Source organism: Arachis ipaensis, chromosome B08, assembly GCF_000816755.2.
Source record: "Arachis ipaensis cultivar K30076 chromosome B08, Araip1.1, whole genome shotgun sequence".
In the NCBI taxonomy this organism is placed as follows: Eukaryota; Viridiplantae; Streptophyta; class Magnoliopsida; order Fabales; family Fabaceae; genus Arachis; species Arachis ipaensis.
In genome coordinates, this window is record NC_029792.2 from 128484327 (window position 1) to 128494331 (window position 10005).

The window sequence follows — 10005 nt, forward strand, 5'->3', positions numbered from 1 at the left end:
TCGAATTGCTTTGATTGGATTTTCTGGAAATTGTGCTTTTAATCGAATAATTTGAGCCAGTAATCTCGCAAATTTCAGGTTGCGAGAAGACAATAAACACACATGTGACCATCTCGAAGATGCGTCTATCAGGACCATAAAAGATAAAAAAGATCCACATGGTGGATGAATAGGTCCATATATATCGCCTTGAATCCTTTTTAGGAATTCAGGGGACTCAAATCCAATCTTTACTGGTGATAGCCTTAAAATTAACTTCCCTTGAGAACATACAGCACAACAAAATTCACTAGATTTAAGAATCTTCTAGTTCTTTAGTAAATGTCCATGGGAGTTTTCAATAATTCTCCGCATCATTGTTGTTCCCGGATGACCTAATTCCTCGTGCCAAGTTATGAATTCATTTGGGTTAGTAAACTTCTGGTTTACAGTGGCATGTGATTCAATTGCACTAATCTTGGTATAATATAATCCAAATGAAAGTGAGGGCAACTTTTCTAATATAACCTTTTTATTTGAATCATGAATTGTGATACATAAGTACTCATGATTTCCCTCATTCATTGTTTCAATATGATATCCATTTCGGCGAATATCTTTGAAACTCAACAAGTTCCTCAGAGACTTGATAGATAATAGTGCATTATTTATTATGAATTTTGTTCCTCCAGGAAACAAAATTATAGCTCTTCCGGAGCCTTCTATCACATTGTGTGAGCCAATAATAGTATTAACATATTCTTCTTTTGGCACAAGATGGGTAAAATATATATCACTTTTAAGAATAGTGTGCGAACTTGCACTATCCGCAAGGCGAATATCTTCACAATATGTCCTTGCCATTTTTCTTCAAAGACAAATGATAATAATAATAAAATGAGTAACAGTACATGCACAGTAAAATTATTCACATGAATACTTAACAAAATAATTATCTCATTATAATAATAGAAGTAATTTATATATTCACTACTATTATAAATTAGTAACGTATGAAAAAGAGAAGAAGACAATATAGAGAGAGAGGAAATTGTTGTTATTGATGTGTATATTCAACGGAGGCTTAACTTCCTATTTATACATGTATAATTTTTTTTTAAATCATATTAAATACATTTTTCTTTGAGAATATTCAATTGTCCATCATAAATGGACATCCACCTAATCCATCTTATCACAACAGAATAGAGAATATATAAAATATTTTTTAATGACAATATTGTATTTGCCATGGCCTAATATGAAACATTTATATTACTGGATATCAATGTGATTTTAATAATTCAATGCAGTCAAAGATATCGACAGCTACTTAACATTTTGCTATATTATCAAATTTGGTAATACTAGAAAGATGAAAAAAAAATTAAATTGATCTTATTTAATATTTATTAATTGTCTGATTCTTTTTGTTTTCTAAACATTATTGTATCAAATTTTCACTGCATCATAAATTACCCATAGAATTTTGTTACATTCATCCTTTTTTTTTTCTTACGTGGATTTCTAACTATTTTTATGTCTAAATATATTTATCAATCATTTATATGTTTTATATGTAGCAAAACCAAAATATGCACTTATGAGTCTAGTTGCATTGCATGTGAAAGATAAGAGCATAGGGACAATGAGTTTCTAAGAAAAGATCTTTTTTTTAGTTATCTTTTTTTAAAAGATCTTATGGAAAAGTAAAAATAATTTTATATTTGGGTATCTCATGCAAAAAGATCTTTTTATATATCAATTATGTTTGAATATAACAATATAAAAATACTTTTTTGTTTATTTATTACATGAAAAACCTTTTTTTTAAGGAAAAAAGATCTTTAAAAAAAAATATAAATTACAGCTTCTAAAAAAAAGATGTTTTTCTGATTTTTTTAGTGCTTTTACTTTTACTACTTAAAATTTGTCAAACACGCTAAAAAATAAAAGATATTTTTTATCAAAATAATAGCGCCCAATCAAGTACAATATAAGCTTTATTGGTAAGAAACTAAAGTTCATACAACCTTAGCCAAACAAACAACCCCTTCATTTTAGGTTGCTAGCCTACATGATACTGAGGAACAATGATATGTCCTCACACAATGGACATATTTGAATGCATTACTTATTTTTTTTTAATTGCAAGATAAATGTTCTTTTTGTTCTCACTATTTGAATAAGCACACTTAACTACTCTTATTTTGCAATAGTGGTCCTTGAGGACCTTAATGCTTGAAACTTATAATAAAGGTCCTTATTTCCATTGGAGCAAGCTCTACAACAAGCTTTTGTGGATCAACTGGTCCTCCCCTTGAAATATGTGGTTCTTGAGTTGATCCTTTGACTTTCCATGCCAATCTCTTCCTCTCCATTTCTGCTCTTTCTTGGTTTGCAGATAAGCTCATCTCACTTATTTTGATAACCTAAGCACCATGGAGAATTATATTTATGTCATGAAATACTTTAGACAAATTGTGCAATGATTAGGTACAGAAATAAGGTTAAATCTTAAACTCTAAATCCTAAACCATTAGGTAGCGTTTGGTGCAGAGACAGAGACGGAAAGACTGAGACTGCTGACAGAAAAATTGAAGTAAATCTCAATGTTCTGTTTGGTGCAAAATGGGAGACAGAAATTGAAACAAAAATGAAACTCTAATTTAATTTGCACAAAGGGTAAAATTGAAATTAATTAATTGAAATGAGGGTATTTTAGGTATAAATGTTATTAAAGTTTCAGTCTCTATCTCTAAAAATTTTAGTCTCTAGTGTCCCTACTTTTTGGAGGTACTGAAATACTGAAATTTTGGAGACAGAGACAAAAATTTTAGTACCAGTCTCTGAACCAACAAATATGATACTGAGTTTCAGTCTCTCAGTCTCTGTTTCAATACCTCAAAACAAACGCTACCTTAACGTTTGGGATAAGGCTCACAGCTCAAGACTTGGTCTACTACTATGCTAGCTCCTAATCAATTTCGAGACGACTTTTTCCCACTAAGTGGGCTCGGCTACATGGATCAAAGACGTCATTGTGTCATGTCCATGTTTTGAGATGCGACCTTGTTTTACATCGGCTGTCGCAAACCTGACACAACCCAACATGGCTTCAAAGACGTCATTGCGTCGTGGTCATGCATTAGGATGCAACATTGTTTTATGTTGGTTGTCCCACACTGAACAACTCTCCTCATTTTTCCGGGTTTGGGACCGGCTATGTAAACATAGGCCGAGTTAAGCTAGCTCCTAATCATCAATGGAAAAACACAAAAACATTATAAGTTGTGATTCATGTTGTTGTTCTACCTGTTTGTTGTGGAACACCTTTTTGAGTTCTACAGTTGCCTTAGCTGAGAGATACTTGTCCTCGCCAACCTTGAATTTATTATCAAAAATAGAAGATTCAGTATGTAGAAAACCAAATATAATGCAGAAAAGGAACAAAACCAACCCATATTTCTAAGCTATGCATAGATTAATTCATGGTAAGAATACTATATATCTATAACAAATAGAATGTACCTCATATAAGTGTGCAAGCCTTAGGAGAACTTTTCCATCACCTAGATCCTGCAAAGCTCAAGAAAATAGCATGACATTATCAAAAGTCATATAAACATTCAAGAGTGCTTCATTATTGAACTTACACAAATTCATTGAAAATATTAAAATCTCTCTTCATTAACAAAGGTAACTGATACTCACCTGAAGGGTTATGACTGCAATGTTATCTGGCAAGCTGTATGATGGATTTATTCCTGAGAAAGTTGTAACATGAGAGTCTCCCCAGTTACCTTCACTCTAGAAAAAAATGCGAAAAGAGAGTAGTGTAAATGTTCTTAGAGCATGCAAAGAGAATGCAAGTATTTTTTCACAAGTTCAGCCAACAGAGCAATTCAAATGCTTCTAAAAGCCACTCTTTAACTACTACCTCTGTGAAGGCTAATAGAAACGGCGAGTATATCTCCTGACCAAATGATCGACGCCATCTCGCACCGTCTCCTACAGGATCAATCTTGAAATAGTACTTCCCTAGTACCTGCAAAACAAATATATCATGTTGGAAAAGAGTATGCATAAGTGCATAACTTATGGTCCTTGCCAACTAAAAATTCCAGAGATTGATTGAATCTACTTACAGTTAATCCGGCACACTTATCATGGATGCAAACTGTTTCATTCAGCGGCTCGCCAACGCCTCTAGAATCATCTACAAGCAATCTCCTATAACAATTTGATTGGTAGAATTAAGAGCTTAGAATGATACATAATTAATTAGCTTAAAAAGTTGAACAAAGCATAACAATTAACAAACCTATGAACCATTAGTTCTAATTGCCCATCTTTGATGCTGGATCCCCCCACAGACCTATCTACCAATATAGAGAGCTCTTTACTTTTATCTTTCAGGTAAATCCCAAGGTTGATCTGAAACAAAAAACTAGGTTTCAATAATCATTCATGTGTATTGGAATTAGCATAATTGCAACAGACTTGATTCAACAGAACAACATACAGGGTAATAATTTCCAGCAACAGGTTGATTTACTTGCAATTTCCAGTCTTTTCTATAGTCTCGAATCTGTAAAGTGTCACCGTTTTAGCAACAAATCAGGAATACCATAATATAATACATTTACCTAGGCATTCATATTGAGAACTCTAAATCAGCTGATCAACCTATTAGGCCTACCCTTTCGATGAAATCGCGTCCATTGGAATCGGTGTAAAAGGTTTTGCTACTTGCTACACTTGTTGTAATCTCTGTTGCAATTTCTTTACCAACTCCATCATCAGTAGGTATAGGTCCAACCTGAATCAAAGAGATTTTTGTTTTTAGTAGCAAGCACAAGCATTAAAATAAGGTGGCTACTTCCATGAAGATTAAGATGATATTATGAACTGTTAGATGGTTTGACATGTTTGACTAAACCATCTAACGGTTCAAACATTTTCATGGAAGTAGCAGCCTTAAAGTAATAGAAAGTGACCGGAGACGGTAGCTCTCAACCTCTCATATAATTGTGTATGAAGGTTATAAAGAAAGTTGTTAAGCTTAAAGTTCAACTAACTATTTATTATCTAGGTTGTCGATGTCTTCATTCAAATTTTGGCATGTCCAAGCTTCACTGACATATTTAAGTGTTCTTAAAAAGAAAGTTAAGTACTACCTGGTATATCCATGAGCTAATCTTCTGATGAACTTCATGCACAATTGGCCCCCGGAAGACTGTGAGAGGAGACTGAAAGATCTCAAATAAGAACAGTTATTAGTCTCTTGCTACCATAGAGTATCCATGATTGAACATCACAAGAGTTCTGATAAGAGATTTTCACCTTTCTGTCTGATTTGATTGGAACTGATGAACCATTGGGGCGAAAAATATATGCACCGGAAGGCTTTTAACAATTTAGAACATTTAAATCAATAACTTTATTAAGTTCTCACATAACAATCAATTCATCTATGCCTGATCAAAATTCTGAGTATAGGAAAATGTATCACCTGAGAAGTTTGTGTTCCATCATCTCCATATGAAGAATAATATTTGTATGCCTGGTCTATGGATTCTTTGACCTTTCATTGTGAGCAAAAATTTAGAACACATGCCCTATAAAATCTTAATCCATACACCCTTTGTTCCCTTTTATTTTTTGCCGTTAAAAATCTAGTAAATTCTTAGATCAATGTATTTGGATATAAATTGTATCTAAGTACAATGATATACTAGATTTTCAAAGTGACAAATGTAAGGGAATGAAGTGGAAAAGTAAGGTTCCATCCAAATTGCATACCTTGCTTTTGCTGTTGATGTATTCAGTGAGTTTTGCTTCCTTCTCGGAATAAATCAGTTTCAAGTTTCCTGGACCAACTTCAATTGTATCCTTCTGATTCCTTGATTTGTATGGTGTATATGTATCTGAAATAGTAGCTGCAATAGCAGTAAAAACAATAATTTTATCAGTTATCACATACAAAAAGTTTTTCTTAGTTGCTTTCATAAGCATGACTCATCATGTTCTGAGAATTGGATCACCAATGAGGATTAACCTGCTTGTTTAGCTTTAGATACATAGTAAGTGCTAAAACCGAGTGGCGGGACAGTAGCCGAAAATGCAAGCCAGTATTTAGGTTTTACAGTTGAAGATACTCCCAGGTATGCTGCAGTGTAGTACTTTCTCAAACCAATAAAAGTATCAAGTATTGGTAGCAGCTGTGATTGGATTTGTTTTCCACTTGAATCTCGAACAACAACATATTCGCTTACAACCTAGGAAAAGTTGATAGACAAGTTACTTCAAGCAGAAACAGTGCTTGTTCTTGCAATATGATTTTCTTATATTGAGTTTGAAACATTTTTCATTCATGGCAATTCATGAACATAAGTTAATTGAACAACAAAAATAAAATGCATCATAAATGTGCAATGCTTTACCTAAAAAGGCATTGATTGCCACATAAAAACAAAGCATGAAAAATGCTTGAAATAAAGATATTGAAGACAGTAATGGTTGAAGGAAAAAAGACTCACAGGGATCCTTATTACATCCTCTCTTTTCCATCCAAGTGGATTGTAAACAACTACAACCTACAGAAAAGCCATTATCTCAGGAGATTCTTGATATATAAAAAATTGTGTTCCAATAAGCAATGGATTTAGATGTCATTGATCCTCACCAGGTCTTTTCCATTCGAGAAGTCAGTTTCCGACGCAGGACAATAACTTATGTTCAGAAGTGGACACTAAAATGACAAGATGGAACACAAAAGAGAAAAGATATAAGTAAGAATGAATAACACTACATTCACCATTGTGAAAATGTTATGAATATCATGTGAAGGGAGAAACAAGAAAAAAGCCATTTGAATTCTGTGATAACTAATAACTTATAGTTCACATATTCACCACTTACCTGTTGAAATTTAATCTGACGACCAGTTTTTGGTGCATCTGTCAAGTAAGAAAGTGATGCTGCAACAACCTTCTCAGCCTGAATAACATATCAAATGATAACATTTTTGAGATTCTATTTAAGACCAAAAGAAAAACAAGGAAGATCCAAGAGCACATATACAAGCAATTATTTACCTCTGTATAGCCTATTGAAAGCCGTTTCGCATAATCATTAGCCACATGCTGCTTTTCTGTACCGGATACTGCGTCGTGGTGTTGAGCAATAGCCAAAGCATCAGCCAAAGAATCAGTTTTTGGACCTAAGCCACTCTTCCCTTTAAAATACTCTAACTGCCTTGCTGCCTATTTCACAATAAGAGCCAGATTGTGGAGTTCTGAATTCTAATGAGATTCTAATATACATTTAATGAAGACATTTTCATAGAATATTTGGGTGAACTTAACAATAATAGTAAGTACTTAGAAGGATTACCAAGTAGTAGCCACTTGAGAATCTAACATAGCCTTTGATAGCTGGCCTACTTGTAAAATACCCCGTCCAATAGCCATTTTCCACATCAGCATACCTAACAAATTCATGGCACAAATATAAAACAAGAAGTTGGAAGGAATGATTTTTAAGTTGACAGCTTATTCATTGAATTATTCGCATCCGGGACTCACGGAAAGTAGTCTTCTGTCTTGATTGGCCAGGCCTCATTAGCAGCATGTTTCGCATCAGTATATATCGATGGGGTTGAGTAGAGGGCATGAACCCGGCCATCCTGAAGAAGCATTGTCCAGAAGTACCATTAGTATCTCAAAAAATTCTAAACACACAAATGCTTAACAAAACAAGTTTTATTTAATTTAGATTCAGCCAAATTTAGCAGGCCAAGCTGGAAGATAGTACATAGCTTGAAATCAATACTTAAGTAAAAAGAAAGTGATGAATTAAGGAAATTGTTGATGATATTAACTTGATTAACATAGTGAATAAACTTATCCAATTGGCGAAACCAGGTATGTGCATATTGGTACTTGAAATCTGTCCCCATTGTCCACATTATATGATTGGTTCGCGTAATATTCGCCTGAAACAGGATAGTCAGCAATCTATAAAACTTCAAAGCATCTTATGAACTCAAAAGGAATACAAATTTAGAACAAAACACCTATCTAAGGATAAGTTCCACACCTGAGATATCGCTGCTGCGACGAACTCATTTACACGTTCAGGGACATTGTAGTCAAACAAATTGACATCATCCTTCAAGTTAAAAACCACACATTTTTAAATGAACACTAGTTAGCCCTGAAGAACAATCAATACTTGAGTTAGATTCCTACCTGTACAATTGGAGAATCATCATTTACTTCGTAGTAGAAATTAGCAGGAGGTTCATAGTTCTTAGGGAATGCACCTGAAAATATCTACATAAACAACACAATATTAAGGATCAATTAGTAGAAGCATACTTTAGAAGCCAAAAAAAAGGAAACAATCAGTGTAAAGCATAAACTAGTTGGATTACTTACTTGTTGAGATGAACCAAGGCTCTTAGAGGCCTGCCACACAACTTCAAGAGATTTTTCATCTTTCCTCTTAGCTCTGTCTTGGTAATCGATCCGCGCAAAGAATAGGGAATCAAACCCAACCTATGCCAACAAGCATTTTGCATAACCATACTAGGGAAACAGGTGGAAGAAACACTATGTAAAAAATACCAAGATATACTAAAATTGTGTTTGGCAAGTGTCTCAAGACAGAAATACCAAGAAATTGGGTAAATTAGGTCTCAGGATAGAGATATTTTGTTTGTTTCTATATCTGTTTCCTTCTCAAAACAGGTTTGGATCTTAACTCACAAACACACACCTACCTGTGCACTCAACAAGTATGCCTGCACCGCCGAATGTCCAAACGGATCGATTTGCCATCCTATTCTTGGGGTTTTACCAAATTCTTCTTTGATGAAATGGTGTCCAAGTGTTGTTTGATCAATCATGTCAATGTAATGTGTAGTAGCCTCATCATGCATAACCATGCCCCCATTTCTGCAAATTTGAAAATAATCAATAGTTGATTAGAATAACTTAATGTCATTGGAACCACAAGTGTTATCATATTAATCTCAGGCAACAGAAGTGAGATAATGCAAATTATAAACCAGACTCCAAATATGAAATGGGTAAAATTGTTTAAATACATGAACTCCAATTGACCAGAGTTGACCAGCTGTTTGACTATGTTCTGAACAGCTTCACTTTGTTCTCTCCACCAACGCTGGAAAAATGCCTACAAATTCCAATGCACCAACAAATTTCAACCAAGAGTTGTAAATTGTAACACAGCAATTTCCACAATAATGATCATCATGATTCAGATAAATCAAAATAGATAGAGCCTTAGCTTGCCTGTTCAACATATATAAACCTGCGATTCTTGTCCGCCAACAATGCTGGCACAAGCGAATCCAGCACATTTTGAACGCACGCTCCCTGAAATCAATAAGGAACTGCATTTAGCATAAAGAGTTGTATATTTTGCAAATAAGATTTGAAGTGAAAGAAAGAGTGACCTGGATTGAGTTATTGGAACCGACATAGTACTGATCAACGGTCTTCAACCAACCAACATCATCATGAGTGTGAGCAACCAAGTGAACATTCAGCTTCCCAGGAACAATGTTTGAACTTGTGTTGTACTTTATGTACTTTGATTCCGTTGATGAAATCAAACACCCCAACAACACCAAAACACACAAACAGGAACACAGTAGACTCTCCATTGTCGAAGTAGCCACCATCATGAAAAAACCAAGTACAAGGAAAACACAGACACACATATATATAGTCAATAATGTATGTGGAACGTGATTATTATTATTATTACGAATAAATTACCATTTGTATCCATGAAAGATATAAACGCTGACAAATGTATCCATATAAGAATAAAAACGACAATTGTACTCACGGAAGATAGCTTTCGTGTGCCAAGAATACCCTAACGGACTAATTGTGTAACCAACGTCTGGGTACTCTTGGCACACGAAAGCCATCTTCTGTGATTATAATTGTCATCTTATATGAATACATTTCTCAGCATTTGTATCTT

At 34.1% G+C, this 10005-nt stretch overlaps 1 protein-coding gene across 3 annotated transcripts; it reads right to left on the minus strand.

The window, feature by feature from the left end:
• On the minus strand, window positions 1955–9722 carry LOC107612966 (probable alpha-mannosidase At5g13980). 3 transcript variants are annotated; one of them, XR_002353139.1, is made up of 29 exons: window positions 9467–9722; window positions 9303–9386; window positions 9095–9183; window positions 8768–8942; window positions 8424–8543; window positions 8235–8318; window positions 8083–8154; window positions 7865–7978; window positions 7569–7669; window positions 7378–7471; window positions 7080–7247; window positions 6904–6981; window positions 6668–6733; window positions 6522–6578; window positions 6041–6260; window positions 5785–5921; window positions 5495–5566; window positions 5326–5388; window positions 5145–5231; window positions 4682–4822; window positions 4505–4570; window positions 4304–4416; window positions 4128–4212; window positions 3920–4027; window positions 3694–3789; window positions 3511–3558; window positions 3295–3363; window positions 2924–3202; window positions 1965–2411 (listed from the first exon to the last, which is right to left on the minus strand). XR_002353139.1 is itself a non-coding variant. In XM_016314771.2 (28 exons), exons 1-28 carry the CDS (start codon window positions 9695–9697, stop codon window positions 2214–2216), a joined length of 3036 nt encoding a protein of 1011 aa, XP_016170257.1. In that variant the 5' UTR covers window positions 9698–9721; the 3' UTR covers window positions 1955–2213. The 3 variants fall into 3 exon arrangements, 1 of the variants encoding a protein (XP_016170257.1); XR_001613888.2 differs by lacking the exon at window positions 2924–3202 and having other exon boundaries at window positions 1970–2037; window positions 2087–2411; window positions 9467–9721; XM_016314771.2 differs by lacking the exon at window positions 2924–3202 and having other exon boundaries at window positions 1955–2411; window positions 9467–9721.